This window comes from Meleagris gallopavo, chromosome 1 (genome assembly GCF_905368555.1).
Source record: "Meleagris gallopavo chromosome 1, MGAL_WU_HG_1.1, whole genome shotgun sequence".
NCBI lineage: Eukaryota > Metazoa > Chordata > Aves > Galliformes > Phasianidae > Meleagris > Meleagris gallopavo.
In genome coordinates, this window is record NC_139404.1 from 170,940,761 (window position 1) to 170,967,787 (window position 27,027).

Below are 27,027 nucleotides of genomic sequence, written 5' to 3' on the forward strand. Positions count from 1 at the left end.
ATAATACAGAAAGTAATACCTCTTCAGCTTCACAAAAGATAGAAATGAATCTTTGGATCTATTCAAATAAGAATTTAATTAAAACAAAAGAGAACAGCAGATACAGTGCTGAAGTAATTGTGCTTGAGTTTTCCAACTAGATATGAAATAGACGTAAAATCCAGCGCTAAAATCAAATAATAGCTAGAAATGGAAGAGACTAATCCTAACGGAAAAATTATCCAGTTAATCTCCTGGAAATGTTGCTATGACTCTGATAAACCCACAGTCTCATAGGATAGCTAAGTATATAGCCACAGGAATGTGTTAAAAAAATCTTCAGTTTTGAAATGTTTTTACTTGCCAAGTACTTTGAACACATACACACATACACACCTATATACTCCTATGAACATACACACACACACCCATATGAGTATATTTTATGAAAAACAGACATCTGAACATGCATACAATTGTTAAGAAACATCCTGTAGTTAAAGATATAGAAGCTTTACCCACATGCCTTGTAGCAGAATTTTTATGAAAATATTACTGCCATACAGCAGATAACCAATAACGTTTCCTACAGTAAGAAGCTAAATTTAACACTTCATTTTAAAGCCCTTCAAGACATAATTTAGCATTTGTTATTTCTTTTCTAAAACAAACATATAAATCACAGACATGGTTTTCATTTCCAAGAATTTTCTATTCCTTGATGACTGCAAGTGTTATATAATCACATTATCCTTAAATCCAGCATCAACACTGATTTAGTACTAGAGTAGCTGTAGAGCACTTTTTTGTTTATCAAGGTCATCTTGATGGCTGAACAAACTTAGATATATCAGGTGCTAAGCAGGCACATCTCCAAGGAATCTGGAAATTCTCTCATCTGCAATCCTCAGCATATCTTATTATTTACTGCCAAAGAAATGATTGATTAATTTTGTCATCTTCGCTCTGTGATTTTTGCTCAACTGAAACTGCCAGCCCTCTTCTGCAATGCCTGATCAGACCTATTTAAGCTGATGTCTTTGATCGTAGATATGGAGGAGCTTGCTGACTTAGGCTTTGACTATACATTCCTCTACTGCAATATTTATGCACAAATTCCTAAACGATAACTGACAGTCAGTGTAGATAACAAAAACTTATAAGATGTTTCCACCATTTTACTGATGCTCAAAATAGATTTTCTTGTGCTAGAGGTATCAGTCAAGATGAAAAACTGCTATTAATATAACAGAAGTCCAATAAATGTTGCTTTGATTAATAGTTTATTTCTCACAAACAAAGTATTTGAGGTCAGGAAAAAAAAAATCTATTGCTGGAAAATGATGCTGAACAATTTATAAAAATGCCTTAAATTCTTTCTATATTCTTATATCAAGCTTAGCTGTGGAAGCTGGGGGCACTTCACTATCGAACTGTTCTAAGCAGAATTATCAAAACAAAGCTAATAAAAAATTACAATGAAGGTTAAACCCTGCGGAAAAAAAAAATAAAAAAAAAATCTGCCTCCAGCTCTTTATTAATCACATTCCAACACCAGAGGCTAAAAGTACATCAAACTGCACCAAATCCTTTTCACATGACAACCTCATAAATTATTCAACTCATTAGTAACACCAAGAGGCATAAAAATAACATCAGTGTTAAGGATGTTTTCTTACAGTGAAAGGTCAGCTAAAAGTTTCAGTGTTAAAATCCAAAGGCTTAGCCTCTGAAAAGTAAGTACATGTAGATAGAATCCATGAATTACAACTTCAAAGCCTGCTGCTGCTTTAAAATTCCAAGTTAATTTTGATAAATACATGAAAAATTTAAGCTTGGAATTTTTTTATTTTAATTTTCCTGAAACTTTTGTCTCTTGAAACTTCTATGCAGTCAGTACATTTGATACATACTCCCTTCAAAAATACCTGAGCTTTTAATTTTCCTGTATTTTGAATGCACTTATAGGTAAGTAGTATAGAAATAATATGGTAAGAAACAATAACTCCTTCAGCTTCTCTGTTTCTTTTGGACGTAGGTTTATCTTGCAGGCTAGCTCTACTATACTGGACATCTGTCAACTCCACTGAAATACTATAACACAAAAACTACTTTAACAGAGTCAATCTTTGCAATATGTGGAAGCCATTAAAGTGCAACCTGTATTATATCTTTCATAAAAAAAAAAAAAAGCAAAAAAAAAAAAAAACCCAACACTTCCAGCATCTTCTGAGTGCAATCTGATCCCAATGATAAAATATTCCTACTCTAAAGGCAAGAAAAAAGGCTTGTATGTAAATGGAAGGCGGACAGTATGAAGACTTAAAACTTCGTGATAGCTTCTGAGTCAGATTTCTTCCTGTTTTTATGCTAATCTGATACCTAAAATTAAAATTACTAAGCAATAACAATGTTTTTAAAGAGTTTTTATGCCTGAATAGTGCAGAAAGCTCATACATAGTTTTGATGATTATTTTTCTTTCAAAAGCAACACAGAAATTAGCACACTTCTGCATCTGCTTCTGATAAGATCTCTATTTTGACATTTTGGAAGGCTGTGGATAAAATAACCTTTTGTCAAATGTGTATGAGGTAAGTAGGGGAAATGACTTCCTTAACCCAACTGGTGAACAGTTGAAGTTCTGCACATGACAACCTTTACATTAAAATATGTATTAAATTACACTAGCTAGTAAAACTGCACATGCAGATATTCATATGTTTAACCTTCTTTGAATCGCCGCTATTTGCTTCAGCAACCTGCAAAGCTGCTGAAATATGTAGGGTTAGCTTTATATCCATCATATTCAGAACCTCTGGCACCATTAGCCCTTGGCTGCATATCAACTGAAAGATTTAACTTGCTTTGGGCATATTACTCCCCTTTTCTCAGCTTTTCATATATGACATAAAATTTTACTGCAAAATACTGAAGAGTCCTAGGTGGTTTTGTTTTTTTTTTCCCCAGTACTACAAATTAAAAAAAAAGAGGACAGAAAAGCATCTTAGTATTCTTCAAAAGATCCCCCATCTTTGATAAATTAGAGAGTTACACAGATTAAGCCTGAGAAGTAAATGTACTTTAGTGCTTTGGAGTACTCATGTTCAGTCTCCTGAACAGAAGACAGTAAAACACATGAAACTTTGGGATGTTATAAGGCAATTTCTAAGACTGTTTCTCGCTCCTCTTTCATACTCCAGTTATCTCTCCACAAAAATCTATCATCATCTAATTCTTAAATTCTACGACTGTATCTCCTATGAGGCCAGTAATCTATTCCATCACAAGCATCTTCAAAATACATATTTTTAAACAAGTTGTTACGCATTTCATGATTTGCAGAAATAATGTATTTTTGGCTGAGACTATTCACGCCAAGACAAAAACATCTGATACATTTTAAAAGCAGTTAATTCCTTATTCATGAGAGGTCTCCAATGGAACTGTTATGACACATTAGTTTGATGGCCTAACAGTTTCATCCCTGTCGCTTGGGAGAGACAAGTTTGGTTACTTTTACCAGTGTCTCAAAATTAGTGTCTGGGAATGCCATGTGAACCCCTTGAGGATTAGAAAATTTAACAGCTCACAAGCTCACATCTTCTGGTTCACTGAAGTATGAGAATTGAAAGAATTCCTTTTCTAAGAAAATGTTGTTCAAGGAATTAGTGCTATCCTTATAAAAAACGGGACATAATTCTCAGGGATTCATGGACATGAGGAAAACATCGTTAAGATATATTTTTAAGCAGGACTTAGTACTGACCATATTCCACAGCAGCTTTCAGAAGAGCATCAGAATGAGTAGACCCAAAAGCATTGCGAACAAATCGCCTCCGCCGGCGCAGATCGTCTTCCCAATAATCCAAGCGCCAGAAGTCGTGCAGTTGGCTATGAAATACAGAACACACACATCAGCACCTACCACAGCTTGAACTGTATTTACATACTGTAATTTCACTGCTGCTTTTCTGTTTCAGGAATATAATCTTGTAAAAACATATACTACTAAAACTTACAATATTCTAACATTTCTTTACATGCATTTATGTATTATAAACCTCAGCACTGCCTGTCTCAGAATGTTCTGCCTGCCGCTAAAAACATTAATCACACTGAGCCCATTAACAAATGCAGCATCAAATTACAAGTATTAATGGCACAGCTTGCTTTCTTTTACAGTGTTTTTAACAAGGCTTGTAAATCATAGAATGGACTTCAGCGCAAATAGTTTGCAATTTAATGACTATGGTCCCTTAGCAGACTGAACTTAGAAGTATAAAATATTGCCCACTTGAATTTTGTGGAACTATGATTAAACTAATGTGCTGAAATATTCATTGAAATAATTCCCCACTGCCCCTAGCAACCTGAGAAAATTGCAATTTTATTCATTATTAATAACACTGAATTAGAGCAGCAAAAAATTCCACCATGTGGTAATTGTCTTGGTAAATTATTATTCCAGCACTAACAGAGTACTAGGATGATTTTATAGCTTCCAGCTAATACAAGCCATTAACAACCATGGCCATCTTTGTGTTACATTGCCTTTTTACACTCAAAAGCAATATTAAAGCTCTGTAGAGTGATATAAGCTAGTGTTAACCTATGTTCAACTCAAAACATGTATGTGTAATCACCTGGTATTTAACTTCACATCTACAGAAATGACCAACTCCACTTCTAGACAACTTCTTGACCTTATCAATACAAAGATCTCCCAATTTCTCAATTTTGTAATAATGCTGTGGGATATTCAAAGTTGCATTTTAAGCCAAAATATAAAGAACTTGTTGGATCACTGTCAAATACCCAAAGTGTTTCTGGCTTCACCTTTACATTCAAAATGGTAGTTGAACACACTGTACACTTAAAACAATTCTGAAGATCACAAACTTGCAAGACAATAATTAGAGAACCACTGTTTTAAACCAGTACTATTTAATTTATCTGTAGAACCCTGGAGGTAAGTGGACAAAAAAGCAAAAAGAAAGCAAAAGAAAGAAAACAAAATGTCACAGTTTTCAGCTCTTTTTTTCAGCTGGATTTTCATAGATGTGAGTTAGGTCATTGTTTTCTGTAGTCTTCACTATGGCTATGAACTTGTAGCAATTTCTAGATGAAGTGAATAAATATGTAGAACGCAGAATAATGTAGAACAGATCTCTGCAGTTTTTGCAGTCGACTTCTTTTACACTTTCATGTGTTCCATACAACTTTACTAAATGCTGTCATGAGGCCTGGCTCTGTTCTGGAGGGAAACGCTCAAGGAGAGAGGATGCAGCAGCATACCTTCTAGCCACTCATATTTTCAGAAGTGGTACATCATCATTTTTTTAGTCAATTATTTGTAGCTTTTTTTTTTTTTTTTTTTTTTCCATCCTAAATAACATTTTCAGTATATGCTTTTTGAATTCACTTGAAGGTCTTACTCTTAATGCTGCTGCCTTGTGGACCAGACATTATTTTGCTTACGTATAAGCATTGAGATGACATCTTTGGGAGTTCAGTGAGAGCTGCTTACTCAGTGACAGCAATTCAGAGCATCTTCCATAAAGGTGAGGCTGTTGCTCTGATCTCTCACAGTGGGAAGATGCAATGTTAGTGCCTTGGCCATACCTGCTATGTGACAATATCTTGCTATCCTGAGTACCAGTTTTCTCTCTAGGTAAAACAGGCTACACTGTTCTCATACTACGATACAGCCTTGCTCACAGATGTTGTGTTAATGTGACATATTAGTCCATTCTTTCTCCTACACTGAGCACTGAATGATTTTATCGTGACTGCTAAGTCCGTTTGACTCTTATGTGATATGAATGCAAAAAAATGGGCAGACAGCTACTCTTTGGTTTCAAAAACATAGCTTAAAATCTCCTTGTGCAGTTCAAGTAGATGTTTTAAACTCACAATAGGAAGGATAGTCATGAAGTCATCCTGGAATGTGAGAAACATTCCCTTTTTGCATCCTTCTAAGTTGTGAAAAGGGAGTAAAGATGTTAATGAAAATTGTGTTAAGCAAAAGAGTTCTGTGAAACTGTACATCTTCATAAAAAAAAAAAGACTGTTAAGTTGATAAAAATGACACAATAATGTAAGAATTTAAAGCCTTTTATTGAATTAAGAAATACTCAAAGACTAGGAATATTAATTTTTTAATTTGCTCTGTGTTTAATATGGTAATCCTTTCATTTCATTATTCAGTCTGAAAGACACTGCATATTCTCAGCTGCAAATAACAGACTACTAAAGGTTGCTACTTTAATGAAGTCATAAGTGACATGACAAAATTTTCAAAGAATTTTTATTTACTGGGATTCAAAAGAAGTTTATTAGTTAATCCGGGCTTGACATCTGAAATAGTGTGAATACTTACTGAATGGTCTGAAATAAAAATTTTGAAATAATAGGACTCAAACCATATTTTTAATCATAAATTACACATCTTTTTAAAACACAGCTGGAGTTTTTTTTTCCCTGCAGGAGAAGTTACGTCTTCAAAAACATATCTCATGTTATTAACCCAGGGCTGCAGCCCTCAATCACTGCCAACCTGCAGCCAGATGCAGCGGGAGATAAAGATACAGAGCAACTCAGGGCATCAGGTACTAGCAAGTTAGTAGTGCATTTTTGTTAGAATGAATACAGTTGGACTTTTATGCAAAACTATGCATAATCCAACCAAGATTCTTACATAATTCCTTCTAAAATTATAACTGAAAAGATGGAAACATTCCTCACGAGGAAGATTGTATGGGGAAGATACGTGAAAAGAGCAACAAGATTCTATGATTCTATGAAGAGTCTAGTTCTGTTCACACTCAAATGCTTTTGCTAAGGCTGTTTTGCACTGTACTTCAGTATGTAGTCCACAGATTTGCTTGGAAAATATAACCGTACCAAGTCAAAATGGTTTCTCTATGGGTGAAGGTTATTGCCTCTTTCATTAAATTACTTGTAATCATTCCTAGATTAGTATAGGGCATGAGAAATGCAAGGTGGAGGAAGACAGCTAGTTACTTTAGGAAGAGGATTGATTATCCTTTTGACAGAATGCACCTTACAAAATGCTTGTGTTCCCTTGAGGTCATGATGTAGCCTTCAATTAACATCAGGTAGTGACATAAGGATTCATTTTGACTATTAAGAAATCATTTTCCAGATTTAGAAATAGAAAACTTGGCTGTATTTTAAACGGGAGAACATCATCTTTTCATCTTTGAAATTTATGTGTATTCTTCTCACAATCTGTTGAGCAATCTGATTTTAAAAGTTGTTTTAAAATTTAGCTGATCTTTTCTGTTATAGTTTCTAAATAAACACTTTCAACCAACCTTAAACATTGTTCTTCTCCTCTTAAAATGCACAAGGGAATGTTGGATTTCTTTTGCATTTAGCATTTTTTTAATGCATACAGTCAAAGCCATTTACAGAAATATGACCTTGCTATGTAATTGTAACGTAGTTGTAGAATGGGATGGGATGAATCTCTGTGTAAAACATCAGTCTTCAGAATAAATAAAATATTAGCAATTTTCAGGAATCAATTTAAATAAAAGTAGCAAAGAAATGTATGTATTTGTGTAAATACTTTAGAATGTATGGATTTAATACATTTTAACAGTATGTATTTCCAAAGCAGATTGTCCCTTAGGTGAGTCTTGGACTGGATATGAAGCTCCATAATTAATAACTTATCATAATTGTGTGAAGACTTTGAAAATTTAAGGACCAAACAACAACAAATAAGGACTATGATTCTAAGATAAAAATAATGCAACAGTTTTATTTATTTTAAAAAGTAGAGATTTTCATGAATTTCCATCTTCCTATTTGTCTTCCCTGGTGCTTTCCTTCAGGGAAATAATGCCTTTTGTCTCTCTAGTGTACAGACTATTTATTTTGGAGTTTGTAGAATTTAGAAAAGTTTTAATGAAGTATCAAATCTGTTTTCAACTGTAAAAGGTTAAGAAGACGAAGCTTGACAACATCGGAACATTTAGGAAACAGAAGTCAAATGAATGGCACAGTCTTTGTACACAGACACTGCATACATGAACGAGCTCCATGCAATAATAACAGAGCTTAAGATGCTTTCATCTGACCCCTTCTAAAGATTTTTCTCTCCTTAGATAAAATACCTACATAGTGTTTAACAAACTAGTAGGACTTGGTGCTGGTGGAATTGTCTTGGGGTGGTACAGTATTTGCTAGCATCTATCTTTCTGAATAATAAGTAAACAAAATATGCTGAACGCAGTTAAGTATATGACGGAGTATGGCACCTATAGCCATGCAAGCTAAGGAGTTTGCTTTTCTTCTCTGATTCTTGTGAATTCCTGGCTTACAGGCTCCTGCCACCAAAAAAATAGCCATTGCTTTTAAGCTACAGTGTAAAATTTGCACTGAGCTGCTCATGGGGTAATGTATGCTAAAATGATCCTACAGTGCAAAACTGTCTCATCATTAGGAGTGCATAATGTACTTCATATGCTGTTATTCAAAGTGCTTTGCAAATCTTATTTTTTTGCATGCAAGCCTATCATAGAAAGCCCATCAAGGACACGTTCATATTCTATGATTCCACATTCAAAATTCAATTCTGTATTGCCACGATACAGGAATTAAGTATAATAAAATCAGTAACAGTAAAATAGCGTTTTTCTGTATTTTTCTAACTTCTCTGTAATGCAAACAAAACAAAACAAAACAAGACAAAAAAAAACAAACATCCACAACATCACACAATAAAACAAGACTGGACAAATCCTGAAGCAATAGAAGATTCTGAGTTACTCAAATATAGAGCTTGGAATTAAACACTATAATGTTACTAGATGGTCAAGTACTACACTGCAAAGATGTCTTGGGTTCACAGAATCTGAACTATAGATAGAAAGGTTTCTGGATCTTAACCAATTACCCTCATTTAAGCTTAACTATTTGACCAGCATCTTTATTAAAGTGGCAAGACTTCTTCTTCTTACCTTTTTCTTGCAAGAAATCATAGTCTAGAAAATATTGAATGGTTGATTTATGTCACTAATATTATTGACAGATAAATGGGATTTTACTAAAAAAATATATTATTACATTTTTCCTTGGATTAGATTAAAAATAGAATCAAGCAGAAGACTGTGGCCACAAACTTTAGCCTGAAACTAAAAAAAAAGCTTATAAGTCCCGGAATAAATTAAGTTGTTTAGCTCCTATATGACAGTACACTATAAATGTTTATGTTAAAATCCTGTGGATATTATGCAGGCATTAACTTATTTTCAGGAATCTAGGTAGTAGCTCTAAGTGATGGTTGTAAATCAAGCTGAATGTCTTTATGTAAAGTACTACTAGACACAAGTCAATTCTAGAAGTGGGAATGTCTGCACATTATCCCTCCTGCTACAATCTGCTTTTCCTGGAAGTGATGCGACTACATCGTGTCATTTTAGTAATTTAGTTATGTGAAAAGTACAATATTTCAATAAGCTTTACTTTTCTTAATAACATATCTATTATTAGCAAATGTTATTTCCACAGCCAATTAGATTACATTTAATTTCTCATTACTTCCCCGAATCATAAAGTAGTAGGTAAGTGACATTTCAAATCAGGCTTGTTCTAATGAAAATATGCATATTAAGCAATGATCTTACTTATTTAATTTTTAAGAACTAGAAGTTCATGGAATCATTTGTGAGCTACTTCTATGTACCTCCAAAATGAAATATATCTTATTTCTTTAAATAAAGTTATTTAAAATGCATTCTAAAATGTATGACCAAAGAGATCCAGTCATTTCAGACTGTAAAGATACTTTCCTTAAAAACTATAGCATAATCTAACATAAACCTTTATCATCCTTATCATCCTCTTCATCACAATGGCTGGTACGAACCTACGGACACAGTTACTTACAAAGCAACAGAATATATGTTAAAAACATAATCCAAAATTTCAGACATGGTATTTCATATAATTAATACAGGCATATAATTATACACATTATAATGGAATAAGCCCTGTTTTAATATAGTTATTGAAGGATTACAAACTATTTTGCTTCCACTATCACCATTTGTGCCTGCTGAGCAGCTCACTGTGTGTATTCTCTTCCTTTACGCAGCATTTGATCTTGTTAAAGGCCAGGCATGAGTTTTTTTATGCTACCCTAAACAGCCACTGCAGACAGAACGGTTTGGGTTGGAATGGACCTAGCTCCAATCCTGCCCATCTCAGGGACACCTCCCACTAAATCATGCTGCTCAAAGCCCCATCCAACCTAGCCTTGAATACCTCTAGAGATGGGGCATCCACAGCTTACCTGGGCAGCCTGTGCCAGTGCCTGACTGCCCTCATACTGTAGAATTTTTTCCTTACATCTGATCTAAATCTCTCCTCTTCCACTACATTCCTTGACACTTGCTTTTATGTAGGTCCACTGTTGGTACTGGAAAACCACAGTGAGATCTCCCTGTTGCCTTCTCTTCTCCAGACTGAATAAACCCAGACCTCTCAGCCTTTCTTCACAGGAGAAGTACTCCAAGCCTCTGATCATTCTCATGGCTTCCCATGGACCCATTCCATGCATTTCTTGTGCTGGATACCCCAGATCTGGACACAGCATGGCAGATGGGAACTTGTGAAGGCAAAGCAGAGGAGGACAATCACCTCCCTTGCCCTGTTGTCCACCCCTCTTTTAATGCAGCCCACAGTACTGTTGTTTTTCTGGGCTACAAATGCACATTGTCGGTTCATGTTGAGATTTTCCATCCACCAACACTGTCATGTTCTTCACCTCAGGGCTGCTCTCAGTCCACTCACTGCACAGCCTCTGGGATTGTTCTGGCCCAGGTGCAGGATCTTACACTTGGCCTTGTTGAACTTCAGGAGGTTCACACAGGCCCACCTCTCAAGGCTGTTAGGTTCTCTTTGGATGACACTCCTTCCCTCCATCGTGTCCACTGCACCATACAGTTTGGTGCCATCCACAAACATGCTGAGGGTGCACTTTTGATCCTACTGTCCATGTCATGAACCAAGATGTTAAGGAGACCTCCTATTCCAAGGTCAGGTTGCTCTAAAAGCCAGCCTTGCTCAGAATTCTGTGTAATACAGTTTTCTGCAACTTCATACAAACCTTCCATATGTTTCAAGACAAATATTACCAAGAAAGGTTAAAGCATTTCAGATATCCAATATATAACTCTTTCAGAAGAGAAACTGTGTAGCTCTGTGCCTCTAAAACAGTTCAGAGGAATATCAAGTCAGTCTGCAGAGTAAAGTTCTTTCTGTCTTTCAGAATGCTTTGTTAGCTCAGAATTGTTCCATACAACTTCTGAAAAGATTTTTCATTAAGTCTTTTGGTGACAGCTCTGAAGAGGTATATGGGAAAGTTATGTTTTACTTTTTAATTATGAATCTTAGCTGTTATAATCCACCCTGTGAGCAAGTCAACATCTGTAACAGCAGCTTCCTGGCTGTGAATCCCTGTCCCTCCTCACACTGTTCCATGGGAACCCTCATGCTCAGACTGGATGCTACAAATGCTGTGTTACCTCCAGCTACAGCAGCTAGAGGCAAGTACAGAGGACAGCAGCAGTACACATGTCCATAAAAGATCCTCTGACTGCAGCCCAAAGGATGGGCTGCCAGATGGAAGAGATTAAGTTTGAGTATGTTAATGAATAGGAAAGAGCCTGCAGGCATGGGGGAAGGGGAAAAAGTTGCTTGGAAAAAGAGGTGGGTCACAGAACTGGAAGGATGCCAGAGAATCCATCGTCTTTGTAATACTGGGAAACTGCATGTAAAATAGAAGGAACTGATGATCTATAATTTCAAGAATTAGCTCTATTCTATTTTCTGTAAGACATTTTAAAAATGAAAATTCTTTTCAGAGAATAAACACTGGGTGACAGTGATGAAGCTGAAGCAGCGTCAGTGAGTGAAAAAGGGATACCTAGGCAGTTGGTTCAGGGTAGCATTTGTTGGGGAATAGCCACTGTTAACTTTTTCTCCACTTCTTGCAATCAGTGCAGCAAGCTATCATGGGTATGAAGGAGAGAGGAAGCAAGAGAACTCCCTGCTAATTTGAAAGCAAATGGTATTCTGGTCACTGACAGCTGGAGGAAGTAGTGTGGAGAGCCCAGAAGTCCAGCTAGATGACTTACATCCCTGTAGCATGGCCAGGGCTGCCTTTTACAGAAGTGTCATGAGACTTGAGAGTTGTACCTCCTTTGTAGTGCTGCCAACATGTGAAAAATTAAAACAAGAAGAGAGGTGAGATAGGAGCAACTGCTGAAATGAGAGCAGAAACGTAGACAAAATTAGAGCCTCAGAAATGAAAAGGAAATGGGCTTCACAGAAAAGTCTAGAATTAAGCAGTGAGGACTTTTCAAAAGGAGAAGTGATGGGGTCTAACTAATAGATAATTTTCATTATGGTAATCTTACCAGAGCTGGGATGAAATGAAACAGATGAAAAGATTTCTTCCAAACACATTTTCTGTTACACTGTGCAATGTGAAATTATAAAGGCAACAGGTTGGGAGGCAGATTGGTTAAAAAGTATAGATGAAAGGTTTGAAATGTAATTATTGATTGGTGAGGAAAAAGCAACACTGAGGTGGAAGAAATGAATGAGTAGTAAGTTTATAAGGAACAGAGATGTGAGAGGAAAACTGATGACTGTAGTGGCAAGTGGAAGGGAAATCAGATGGGATGAAAGAGAACTACATGCAAATAATAAAAGCAACTATCATCTGCAGGTGCAAGAAATAAAGTTATAAAAAAAGAAGGATTTTGATGTTAATACCAGCAGTAACCCAAATCTGAAGACCAGTATTTTTATAATTTACAATAAATATACCAAAACCCTAGATTTCTGCCATCTGAGAATTCATTTTTTAATGAACCTCTCAAATTTTGGCATTTTTCTTCTTGCTGTCTGCCACTGCTCCCTGCTTCTAACCTTGCTACATTGCTGAGGTACTTGGGTTCTTTTCTAATAGGAAATCTTATTATGCATTATCAAGACTGTTCCACACAAAGAAGAGATTTTAAAGACAATTCAAATTGTGGGGAAAACAAAAACAAAAATCAAGTACTTGAATATTCTTCCATTTTAGCCAGGACTGTTGTAAGGCTGTTCTTCATCTGCAAACACTATATGCACACTGATAATTTTATAATGACTATCATTACTGGCTATAGCTTTCTTAAATAAGAAAGATAGATAAAACAGCTATTCCATCTCTCGGATAGTTTAAAGGATAAAATCTCAGTTTCTTTCTTTCCTTTAAACTCTTTGAGATCATCAGTGCTTAAGCTTTTCAACAAATCCAAAAGCAAAAACCTTGTAAAGCTACAAAGCACAAACACTGATCTCTCTAAAAGTCTGCTTGTTTATGAATTACATTTGTTCTTTAGAAGTGTAAGCAACTTTAAAGCTTTTTCTTTTCTACCTATTTTAAAGAACTTTTATCATTCTCCTTTTTTTTTTCCCCTTAAATTACCTTAAAACTACCTGCAGATTCCTTTCAATTATTATTTTGTTGACATACTTTGTAAATTCTCCCCAACTATAAAGCCACATTTTTTCTTTCATAGATACAACAATTTTACCCTCTCTTATTTTGATGTCATTTTACAGCTGTAATTTAAATTACTGCTTAATTTACTGGTTCTGAAAAAAGTCACACTGGTTTGAAATTCTGAAGATTCAGACACCATCTCATTTCATGACATATCAGATGATTTTAAAGAGACATTCTGCTTAACTGTCTTTAGAGCTCACAAAAGGCCATTTGGTTCTATTGATGTAGAACTCTGATTTAAATTTCAAATTAAAGATCATTTCTTTAGTATCTCTCCTCTTTATAGCAATTCACTACTCTTATTACCAGAAAAAAAAGTATTTTGATGGTGATTCCTAGCAAATACTGTAATAAAGTACTGCAAAGGAATTCTGCAGAACTTAGCAATACCAAAATACTAATTGCTCTATTTTCCCCACTGAAAGTTAACAGCCATCTTAGAAAATTAATTTTCTTATTTTCATAAAATCCCTTTTTAATTGTTTTAGTTTTGGGCACTATTTCTTGTAATCAGTTTTTGGTTGCCACTATGGAGTCACAGGATATCCTGAATTGGAAGAGACCCGTAGGATCATCGAGTCCAACTCCTGGCTCCACAAAGGACAATAACAATATTTTAGCTAATCTTTTACCTGCAGAGGCTGAAGTTCCAGAATTGCATTTTTGCTTGCCTTGCACGCACATCAGACTAAAGATGCCAATGCCATAAATCTCAATTTATCTTCCAAGTTAACTGTGATGCTAAGACTCATTATTCATTTTACAGCAATGACCCCATATAGATAGATAAATACACACATATTTGAATGAGACTCTAGATAATTAACATATCTCACAAGGTACAAGAACTTAGTATATGATCTCATACATATTGTAAGTCCTGAATAAATACCAGCAGCATACACGGTAAAGCTTTGATTTGAAAGAGTTGTAGGATCATACAGTAAATGATCTATTTTTCTGTTCTGTTTGATTCAGGGGCTTTACACCTCCACTAATATCAACTATAATTCCTGCTTCTAATATTAAATAATTATAATGATTTAATAATTAAATACAACTACATAATTTTAGTTGGAATGGTAGAGTTTTCATATGGATTTAGAAATAAGTGTGAAATAGAGCACAGATGAACCAAAAGTGGGTAACAGAAAATATAGCAAATCATCACAACAGGAGCAGAGGAGTCACCTTTGAAAAGCACAATAAACTGCCATCACAGTTTCTCTTCTATGATCATGTTACTAATGTTCTTGCATTAATAATGAAGGACAAAGCTGAGAGGAACAGAGAATTGGCTACTCTTAAGAAAACTCTTCAACTCCTACAACTTTCATGACTTGAATGAAAAAATTAAGAACACTCAAGTTTAAAAGATGAAAAATAGAAAAAGGAAGCTGAAAACAGAAATCTCTTCAGATGTATAAATTTTCAGTTAGGAAAGATGCCAGAAGGGAAAGCAGTGTAGATAGATAGCAAAATGGATGCGCTGCAAATAGAGATTTTTTTTGCTTTGATAGTACCTTCTCCATTCCTCAAGGTGTTCAAGCTCAGATTGGATGGGACCCTGGGAAACCTGGTCTAGTACTAGATCTGGAGGTTGGTGACTCTGTCTGTGGCAGTGGGGATTGGAACTTGATGATCTTTGGAGTCCCTTCCAACCCAAGCTGTTCTATGATTCTATGAAATACAATGTCCTAAGGCAGTTAATCTCTAGACGACATTGTATTGCCTGATAACGTGCTCCTTATCAACAGGAAAATTTACATAAAATGCAGACAATCTGTAAAGGCAATGGAGATTTTGGGTTTATTGCAAACAGACTGAAAGATGAAACAAACAAACTGATCACGGACACAAAGAAGGACTAGCGATTAGCTTGACTGGCTAGATTTTTTTAATAATCTTTGTCCATCTGATGAAATTTTTCATTCTGAAATGCCTCTATACTGTTAAATAGTAGTAAATTTGTATCAAAAAGCTGTGATTTCAGGGAAAGAACACTAACCATTTGTATAGCTACATGGAAGAAAACATGATAAATAAGCTACGTACAACTTACAAGAATTAGCAATGGAAAGGAGAATAACTCAAATGTCCATGAAGTAAAACCAAAGGCAAGTAATTTTTTATTCATTATTAAATAAATTTAACCTAAAAAATAAGTTTGAAGGAATGCAAGATAGCTTTAGCAAATCTACCGAAATTCTAATGACATATGTTAGTGTATTTGTATTATACACAGATGAAACAATTTTTTTTCCACAAGTTCTATATTCATTTCCTTTTAAGTTAATCCTTTAATACTAAATAAACAACTGAGGCAACATTAAAATTGGATACAGTAACTGACAATATTTGACTTGTCAGTATTTTCTTTCATAACGTTGGCTTGAACGGTGAACTGAGGTTGTCCTTAACTTACTGCAAAAAGAGTAAGACAGAATAGCTTTGACTTGAAGCAAAACTGGAAATGGCTAAAATTAAGCACAGTGTATGTCATGCTGAGCGAGTGGCTTTTCTTACAAACAGTGTAGAAACATCTCAAAGTTCTACTAATACACACCAAAAAAAACCACAAAAACAAACAAACAAACAAACAAAAAACAATCCAAAAGGTATCTTGTAAATGAACTTTGAGTTAAAAGAAAATAATGTGTTTATTTTATATTTTGGCTGTTCTGTCTATATGATGTCACACCAGAAAGAGACAGTATGACACCAGCTTTCACATTTCTGCTGTGAAGAAATAAAACATGAAAATAAAATTAAATTTCAAAATGAAAAATTGTGAAGGCTTTTATTAATTTAGGACAAGTAAAAGAGAAAAATAATTCAATGTTTTCATAAAAACCTTTACCATAAATAATTTTTACTAGGAGATTTTATTAAAATACTGCTTTCAGATTTTAAAAAGTTTAAAAACAAAATTTTCATTAAACACATGTTCCGTTTGTACAAATGTACCACCTGCTGGTAGCAAAATTATTTTCTTCTCAAGTATCTCGTGGGTAGATTAAGAGTAGCTGCTCTCTGAACATGAAAAATGGAAATTCAGGAAACAGAAAAAAAAAATTGGCAAAATTATCTTGAAAACATTTTGGCATTTCATTGCTACAATCTCATAAGAAATCAAACAAACATCACAGAAAATATCTTAATTTTAAGACAGTAAGAAGCTGATTTAATAAACTAGATGGAAAATGTTGATTTTGCCATAGAGATGCTGCCTTTTGAATAACATTAATAGATGAAGTTACCATGATACTATCTAAGGTACCTTAGGTAAATAGTTAAAATTTAAAGTTCATTTTTTTTTAGATCAATATAATTCAATATAATCCATATCTTGGACTTCAAACATTAAACACTTCCAGTAACAATTCTGTAGAGAGCATTCATCTGATATTGCAGCTCACGTCTTCAGTTTGTTTAAAAATCTAGAGCTGTGCTTCCAACAAAACCAGTAGGGTTGGGGTAGACAGCTAACAATGGTTATCTCCTCAGTTACTCCTGTTCATGAGTCACAGCTCAAAGGTAACGGCAACAAGGAACCAAAATTTTGTCTCAAAATCTTTAATCAGAAGGAAAAAAAAATGTTTTTCCTATATATTTTTGAAGTGTCACTCTAAAACTAAGACACAGTTTCATTTTTTTCTTAAATAGACTATTTCTTAAAAATCTATGAATTACTGTTTCAAACCTTTAGAAATTATTCAAGCTTCAACTGTTTAAAAGACAGAGAACTTATGAACCTAGCAATGAGATGAAATAATTAGCTTCCTTGAGGCCTATCAACAATCAGCAACAGTAATTGAAGTCTAATAAATAAATAATAAAGTCGTACCTAAGCGATTATTCTAATTTCTGTCATACAGAGCCGTTTATTAAAATGTTTGTCAAGCAGCACGCTTTTATTTAGCAGGAGGATTGTTTTTACAAACTATGCTGTTTCAATCACGGTAACTACAAATTTTTACATTCAAAACTTGTAGAAGTCTGAAGGTTTTTCTTTCCTTCTATGAACCATACGGGAACACAGTATAGGTTAAGACAAAGTACACAGATCTACTTTTGACCTGTTCTTAAGAATTGAAACAAAGACATTTTGGCCCAACTAGTGGACGCATTCTGATTAGTGTATAGAAGACATATCATAGATACTCCTATCCACAAATGCAACTTGTGTTCCTGAAATAAACATTTGTCAAGTGGCTACAAGATTTTTAATAGAGGCCATGTTTATTATACTATCATATAAATGCTGAAGTAATCTTAATTTTTAATTTTTTTTGTTTGTTTTTTTTGTTTTTTGTTCTCAGGAAAATTTATAAAAGCTAAGAAACTAGCTTGGCAAGCAAACCAAAACTGTTCTATTTATACTTTATTTCTGAGAGTCAATAGGTTCTTTAGAAGTACAGAAGCAATCTTCTATAAAACATCCCAAAATATATCAGCATGACCTAATGATTTATTTTTGGCTCTGCAAAACTCATAGGAGAAGAAGCAGATAACATTAAAAAAAAAAAAAAAAAAAAGACAAAATAAAATGAAAACTTAACGATTTCTGTCTTGAAAAAAATTTTCTGTTTTTATGGGTTTTTAATAATATATGCCAAAGGCTGTAAGGAATCTTTGCATACAAAGTATTTGACTATGCCAAATTCTGGATGTAATTTTTAATTTTTTCCTACTTTTTAAATACTTAATCTGTTATGTAATTGTGTGACAATAATTAGAAACTGATGACTTTACCTTTGTCTATATTATAAATCTATGACATAGAATCATAGAATGGCTTGGGTTGGAAGGGATACATGATCATACATATTCTTCTGTATTTTGTATGTACCTTCATAGTTCAATTGTCGTATTACATTTGCTAATTACACTATTTTCATCTTGTACACGTTCACTAAGCTTTTTTTGTTTCCATTTTTCTTTTAGGACTTTATTGCCATAGTTTGCATGAAAAATCAAAAATAGGAACAGCCTGTCAAATCCATCTATTACATCAAAAAGGAAAGTTAACTAACTGATCATTGAGGCAGATGCTTGATGGAGGAAATAATCAGATCTGGAAACAGAAGGATGAGTAACCAAATTTCCCAATCCCAGAAAACAAAAAATCAAAAACTTCATGTCAGTGAAACTGAGAAGCAACCAAATTTTAGCAGTTCAAAAGTAAGAAAGACAAGAAAAAATTGGACCTGGTCTGTATCTGGGTCTCAAGCCAACTTGACGGTGCTTCTTATTTTCTCCTATGAATCTGTGTCATTCAGAATATTGACTGGCAAAGTATCTGGGACACAGAATCTGGGAAGAAGCCACTGTTGAAGTGCTGAAAAGTCACATATGGAGCAGGTCATGCCAGCCTCAGTTTCTCTATTTTCTAATGATCAACTTGGGGGTCTGCTCTCTCTCTCTGTCCTTCATTAATTTCATTCTTTAAGAACCTCTCACATCATTTATCTGCTTCAGATTTTCTCTATGTATTTCAACAGAAATTGTGGCTGTGAAGTTGACTATCATCTATTTTTGCAAATTGTTTTTCCTAAAGGGACCAAACCGCCTATGACCTAGTAGCATTTGTTTTCCTTCTTTGCAGTCTGGGAGACACAGTTCAAGAAGTTAATACTAGCAATTGACAGTTGTAATTTACTGGAAGATTAAGGTTGTCAAATTATGCCAATTGATAGCTGAGTTGAGTTCCTTTTATCTAACTTAAGATGTCAACATTATTGACATTTAACTAATCAACCCAGGCCCATTTCATAGGCAATGGAAAGAATCTGTTGCAACTTGGGATAAGCTGGGTGATGGGAATGCTGCTGCTCTTGTCTCAAGTAACAAAGGTCTCAGCATTAGAGAAAATAAAAACCTGGGCTTCTCACAAAAGAATCTGGCATCTGAGACTTGCATGAAATTGTCAAGGGAAGGATCAGGTCAGAAAATTCACATGACTGAGTGAAATCTAAGGCAGGATAGAGAAAATGAGAATTATAGGCTGTATGAATCCAGTTAAATAAGAGAACTGGAGAAAGTGGTAGATTGACTTGTCTTATTCTTATATAACTCCAAGCTACATGAAGGTGTCTTTTCATCATCTGCTAAAGGGAATCCTGAAACATACAATAGACAAAAACCCAAGGAAATAATCTCCTCTGTGTAAATTAAAAACATTTTGAAGTTCCTTTTGGAAGATTTCTTACAGAATGAGGTTATTTTTTTAATTGCTTTGAAATAAAAACGGAGAAGCAGAGAGTCAGCATTCAAAATCTACAGACTCAGACTATAATTGCATCACTGGAAATTATTTTGATCTGATAAAAAATAGTAAACATAAAATTATACAAATACAAGAAATTAAAAAAAAATAAAACCTGATAATTCCTAAAAATCACAGGAAGTTATTGAGAAAATTCAGAAAACCTAATAGCTAAATACTTAAAAACAGAACACTCTCTATTATACATAATAATAAGTTAAAAAGTGAACACTGTTTCAGTCGTTGTGAATCAGTGGTGAATTATATATATATTTTTGAAGAACTATCACTGAGGACCAGTTCTAAAAAGAAGTACTAGTTAAACAAGTCTAATAGTGATCCTGTTATATTCAATGACATATTTTAAATTAGACATAGTTTAGAATATATTTCAGAATTGTAATTCCACCAAAATTTGAGAAAAGGCCTTAAATTACTGAGGGAACTTCAATGTATTTTTCTATACTACAGATTGAACATTGGCATATAATTCTATATATATGGAAATTGTTATTTATTACATAAAAGAAGACATTAGTTTAGCTTTTTGTTTGTTTGTTTTTACCTTTTTCCATCTTTCTAAAAAGTTTTTTAAGAAACAAATAACAAAAAGCCAAATCAGTAAAAAGCTTCCAATGAACCTACAAAGAAGTGAACTAAATTGACAAAAGTGTACAAGGTTAAAACAGTCTGAAAGATTATTAAATCTTTTATACAGAACATCAATGTTCATTCTATTTGCATCTCATGTTTTATAGGATTTTTCATTAAATAAGTATCTCTAATACAGTTCTAGAATAGCTTTTGTCTAGTATTTCATGCATTATTTATGCAAACAAACCAATATGGAACTAGGTGGGTAAATCATAGAATCATAGACTCACCAAGGTTGGAAAAGACCTACAAGGTCATCCAGTCCAACCATACACCTGATAATTCTCACTACACCATGTCCCTCAGTACAACGTCTAAAAGTTCCTTGAACACCTACAGGGCTGGTGACTCAACACCTCCCTTGGCAGCGCATCCAAGATTACAACATGATGATAACTTTCTAGATAAAAGTTACTGTTCCTTGTACAGTTATGTATGTATCCCAGTTCTGTGATAAACTTAATTTTAACTGAGGTCTTGACTGAAGGGTGCCTGACCACTCTTTCAGAAAAACAGTGTTTCCTGACGTCCAGCCTGAATCTCCCCTGGCACAACTTGAAGCCATTCCTTCTAGTCCTATCATCAGTTACATGAGAGAAGAGGCCAATCCCCAGCTCACTACAACCTCCCTTCAAGCAGTTATAGAGAGCATGAGGTCTCCCCTGAGCCTCCTCTTCTCCAGACTGAACAATCCCAGCTCCTTCAGCCACTCCTCATAAGCCCTGTGCTCCAGACCCTCATCACCTTTGTTGCCCTCCTTTGAACTCGCTCCAGGGCCTCAATGTCTTTCTTACAATGAGGGGCCCAAAACTGGACACAGTACTCAAGGTGTAGCCTCACCAGGGCTGAGTACAGACTGACAATTACTTCCCTGTTCCTGCTGGCAACACTATTTATGATACAAACCAGGATGCCCTATAAGGCCTGTACTCTGTCATTCAACAGCTGTGATATTTTTTTCCCCATATATAACTGAACTAGCGTAAAGCTAGTTCTTTGTCCTATCAGCAGTAGATCAAATAATTCAGTTCTTTCATCCATATGATTTTGCTGAGAATATTTACAAACTGAGTCTCTTGATGCTATTTAAATTCATCTGCCTTAGTCACACCCATATTGTCATTGACTCAAAGCATCCTTGTTTTGCTGCAGATATTTGGTAATCTCTGCAATTAGCAGTGTGGTTTCAAACTGCGCATACAAACCAAAGCACAGAATAAATACAGAATGGATCTACCATTACTTTAAGAGCTATTTCTTCCAACAGGCTAGTAATACTAATTTACAGACCTAGAAGCCAGACGCTGTTTCTAGATTAACACTGAATTTGTCCAAAGTATCTTGAGTGATTTTGGAAAAAAATAATAGTTGTTCTTGTTCCCAGCAAAAAAGTGTTCAGCTTCTATGCATTTTCTCTCTTGAAATACAGAAGTAATAGTTCCAAAAAGATTTAACTTCAGAGAAAGGATAGGGAAGTGACACTGTACTGTGATATCTACATACAGTGCTAGGAAAAAACTCTTGCTATATCCTCCACTACACTTAAAATGTTGCGATTTAAGAATTGATTCCTGATACCAGCAACATTACTAATCAAAGGTAGTATAACTCAACAGACTGATAATGAAAAAAAACAACAATAATGACAATCTCAGGATGCCTATGATATTACAGATTTGGTGAACTGTGAGAAAGCAGCATGTTCCCCATCAATAATCAGATCATACTTGACAACATTTCTTTACTTGACAGCATCTTCTTTTTCTTCTTGATGCTGTCTAACCTGTGGTTGATCAGCAGCAGGACTTTCAGTCCTTGCACAATGAAGACACCTTTGCTGATACTTGCACGTATCTGTGCAGCCTTCAGCACTGCTACTGTGGTACATAAAAAACTGAGTAAAAAATCCAATGTAAATGCCTTCACTCAAAGAAGCACAAAGTTCAGAACTGTCTGTAATGCACTCTTTTCAGATACTAATTTACTAGAGTTTATCAACTATCAGTTGATAGTCACAAACGTATAGTCAGTAATTTTTTCCATCAGGGCCTGCTCTGCCATAATGAAAGTGACTCATGGCATTGGACTGTTAAAATTCAGACTGAATGAAAACTGAAATCTCAGCACAGAAAAAAAAACATAGGAAACATTATGGAAAACTGTTGGATGAACTGGTAACAAATCACTTTAAATTTTTTTTTAATAACACTTGGTGTTTTCACAACAAACATTTAAGAAAACTGTTTAGGGAACATCTATTTTAGGTTAGAGCACTGCCCTTTATGATATTAAATGCTATTCTGGCTTAAGTGAGATATAAAGTCCAAAACTTCCACTACTAATCCAAAGGAGAATTCTGGCAGCATACCAAAATAACAAAAAAAATGAGCACAATACAGTCACAACACTTTAGTGATACTTAAACAGCAGTAAATACAGCACTAGGAATATAAGGAAACCTCTAGAAATAGGATAAGAAATACCTTACTCTAGTTTCTCCCCAAATTCAATTTTTGCCCAAGAACCTCTCTACCTCATTCAGTGTTGAAAAAGTATATGCATTAGGGGAATAATCATGGTCACACTCACAAATTTTAAAGTTGTTAATTTTGCAAGCAACGTACGTTTTCTTTGTACATTTCATAAAAAAAGAAAAAAATAGATAAACCATTATTCAGCATGCTGAAATGTGCATGTGCTCTAATTTCATCAACAACCAAGAGCACCAGAATCTACTTCAATATAGAGTGTTATGCCCGCAGTCTCCCTGAGATACTTACCACACCCTGAAAGCCTGCCATAGTACATCAAAATGATTTTTTTTTCAAGTTTTGCCAAGGAAGTGTCTCTTTCACAGAGATACACAGCAATAATAATTTGCACCTAGACTTTTAGAACTGATTCTATCTGAAAGTATATACAATTACGTAAGAAAAGCTATGGCTGACACAGCATGCTTCCCCCAAGAATTAATGAAGTTTCATGGCGTGGAACACTGTCAGCCTTTTCTGATGATGCTATCTCATTGTAAACTGACAACCCAAATACTTATCCCCTTTTGAAAATATTGAGTCAGCACAGATATGTGGATTTGGTTGAGGAAACTTTAGTCATTTCTGTTAGCTTCCTAATGGCAATAAAGCTACAGGCTGGCAGATGGGGACGGGTGGGTGGGGAGTGATAGAGAAGCAGTACATGTGTATGTCATTTTCTTCTCTCTGATATTACACAAAGTAAAACAGCTCCAGCTGGAAGGATTAACAGAGCCCTACTCCAGAATAAGCTGCAGCCTGCTAGTCGTGCCTCCACCAAGGTGGGGAATGCCATTTCCAGGCTCCCTGGCTACAGAACTGAACCACAGCTGAGAGAGATATGGTAGTGATCTTTGATATTATGAATGGCATCAAGATGGTGAGTAGGGAACAAGGACTTGCTGTTTCTTGTAAGAAAAGACCTAAGGAGATCCTGCAGTTATCAAGGAAAATGTTCAAAATAAATGAAGTAGTGTGAATAATGTGAAATAGTGTAAATTTCTCACAGGACTTAATTAAGTCGGGAAGTTTAAAGGCCTGTGATACTGTGATAGATATCAGACGTTTACATGAGTTCTTAAAGTAATAACACATTTCCTTTCATAGAGGGAAAAAAAACAAACCAACCTCAAAAACAACAACAAAACCCCCCTAAAGTTATTAAATGCAAGGATATCACCTCTGGCTTAGGAAGTCCCTGAGCTACAAATTGCTGAAAGCTAGGAAGATGTGCTGGGGGAGTGTCACTATAAACTCACCAAGGGAAATACTTGTCTTCCCTAGGCCTCCTCCACTGGCAACCAGCAGATATTAGAGTAGCAGACCTGTAATCTGACACTTATACTTTGCTGCTATACCATTTTCCGCTGTTATTTTGGGGCCAATTCCCCAGAGCCATCAAAACAGTCCCCTGTCAAATAAGTTTCAGCCAAATGACTTTCTTCCTTGGGTTAACAGTGGTGCAAGGTAATTCATGCCATCGCTCAACTGACGAGCAATGGACAACGTGTTCTCAGCAGGAAGACTTTGGCTCAGTAATTCCTCTTGAAAAGGATGTAACTGTGGCCCAAGCCTCTGGAAGACGTTCATAAAAAGGATAATGCATACATGTATAAAGAAATTCATTGCTTTTGAAATAAAACCTAGCCTCTGGTGTCAAAAACTAAGTTTATAAGCTATTAATATTTTTGAAATTTCATCTGATACTTACATTCACTGACAGATTACAAATGGTATTACAAATCACTTGATAAGAATGATTGATTTATAATTTTATAATTTATAATTTTAACATTTATTCTTTCGAGGTAGAAGCTGTACATACAACTGTATTATATATTGTTTTCAAGAAATGTTTAGATGTACTAAGGGACATGTTTAGTGGGGAATTATTGGTGGTCAGACTAGACCACCACGTGGATGGTCAGACTAGATGATCCTGGCGGTCTTTTCCAACTTTGGTGATTATATGATTCCATGATAAACAGTTAATTTGGGAAAGCTGATGTAAATAGGGAAGAAATTCAACAAGTTTCATAAATACTATGTTATTTTGTTTATTTAGAAATCACTCTAGCTACAAATCAACTGTATAGAAATTGTAGTTTCTACTAATATTATATTTTTAATCAACAATACTTCATTTGTTGCTATTTTTTAGAATAAGGATATTAATAAAATAAAAAAATATAGTTTAAGACCATTTATGGAAGGAATATTTTTACCATTAAATTACATAGAGCTTAGACTGCTATGAAAACAATATAAATAAAAATTCTTTCTCCAACCTAAAAAAAGTGAATGACCCTTTTAGTATACAACTGAAAACTGTGAAACAAAAAGAAATGGGAAGTTAAACAAAAGAAAAAAAAATCAGTGTGCTCAGAGCAGCAGTTGATCCATTTGAAAAACACCACTTTATCTGTTCTCTTTTCCTTTGCAAAATCCAATAAACTGCCATTATATTCCTTTTAAATGGTTCCATTACAAGGATTCTATAACAACAGACTAATCTCTTGATAATTATAATAAATGCCTGTAATCAAAGCAGGAACCATTTAAAATAAGGAGAAAGGCTGTTTTCCATCAAACTCATTGTAGTTCTGTGACCTCTGGAGCATTAAGCAACATCATACACTGCCACCTATAACAGCAACAGAGCTTTTCTACCGATCTTGCTCAAATAAAAATAAAAAGGATGAGAGATCAATGGAAATGTGGATCGGCACATGGTAAGAATTCCTACTTTCCAGCTCAGAGCCTTGTTGAACATAAAAACCTCAATTCACAAGATTCCAAAGGCTCAAAACCGGCAAAATTCAGCCAGCAGTTCTGAGGGGGTTTGGTACCCAGTGCTTTCTATCAGGAGGGAGCAGGGGAAGGAGCAGGTATTTTAAGAAGTTGTGTAACGGCTGTGTGAGCTGTATATCACTGCTAATGCTTAAGAAGGTATCACTTCTTGAAAAGACAGCTCATTTTATCACAAAATTTGATATTGTATTCACATGAACAAACAATGATTTCCAGAGATCTTTTAAGAAACTGAAGGCTGATAAAATTACGGGAAATGACTATATATGATCAGAATGGCTTTCATCTGCATTTTGTTAGACCCAGCATTGATTTCACTTTTCAGCTGTGAACAGCAAGAGGCCAGCTGTGGCCAATGAAGGGAGCAAGCAATGAACCAGGGTCACAATAGAGGCTGAGTTGTCAGAAAATTTAACACTTTTAATGACTAAATCTCAGCAAAAAATCTTCAAGTTACAACTGTCTGAAAACTATATCCAGCGGGTCCAACAAACTGTCAGAGAATAGAAGATTTAATTTATGACAAAGTAAAACCTTTGAACTCTAGTTATGTGAATAAACAGCATTATAAGGGGAAAACAAACAAAGCAAGGAAAATATAAAATACGCTGCCTTCAAGGCAGAAACAACTACATTTTACTTCGTATTCCCAGATGTGTTAAAGGGAAATTTATGACAGCATACTGAAAAGCAAGATTCCCATTGTGAACCCTTCACATTTATTTAACTAAGCACAATCATTGAAAATGACCTTTATCCAAACCCTTCACAGCTGTCTGAAAATGATCTAAAACTATTGCCAGATTTTCTTTAACTAACATTACTTAACAAAAAGTCATTACCCCAGGGCCATATTACCCTACTGGCAAGTAAACACAAATCCATTTTCAACAACACGCTACAAAGTTTTAATGAAATATTGATAACAAATTGAAAACTCCCCATTAAAAAGGTGCCAAATAATACAAATCATCACAGTTTTCTGTTCTGGCAATAAATACATTTCCTTATTTCTGATAAAACATTTGTCACCCTTTAGAAGTCCATGTGAACAGGAAAATGGCTGATACTTGAAAAAAATTAAAATTTAAAACTACTATTAAATGAGATGTCACACTTATTATAAATGAAGCTGTTTTAGCAGCATATTGTGAAAAGATATGCTCATCTGTTCTCAAAAGAATGTACA

General features: G+C 34.8%; 1 protein-coding gene across 12 annotated transcripts in view; it reads right to left on the reverse strand.

Annotated features, from left to right (window-relative positions):
* The window catches only part of NBEA (neurobeachin), a 469,696-nt gene that overhangs the window by 180,716 nt on the left and 261,953 nt on the right, over positions 1–27,027 (reverse strand). For all 12 annotated transcript variants that reach the window (XM_085216030.1, XM_085216022.1, XM_085216029.1 and 9 more), the window contains one exon: positions 3,747–3,871. In XM_085216030.1, coding sequence (XP_085072156.1) covers positions 3,747–3,871 — 125 coding nt within the window. The remainder of the gene's footprint in view (positions 1–3,746; positions 3,872–27,027) is intronic.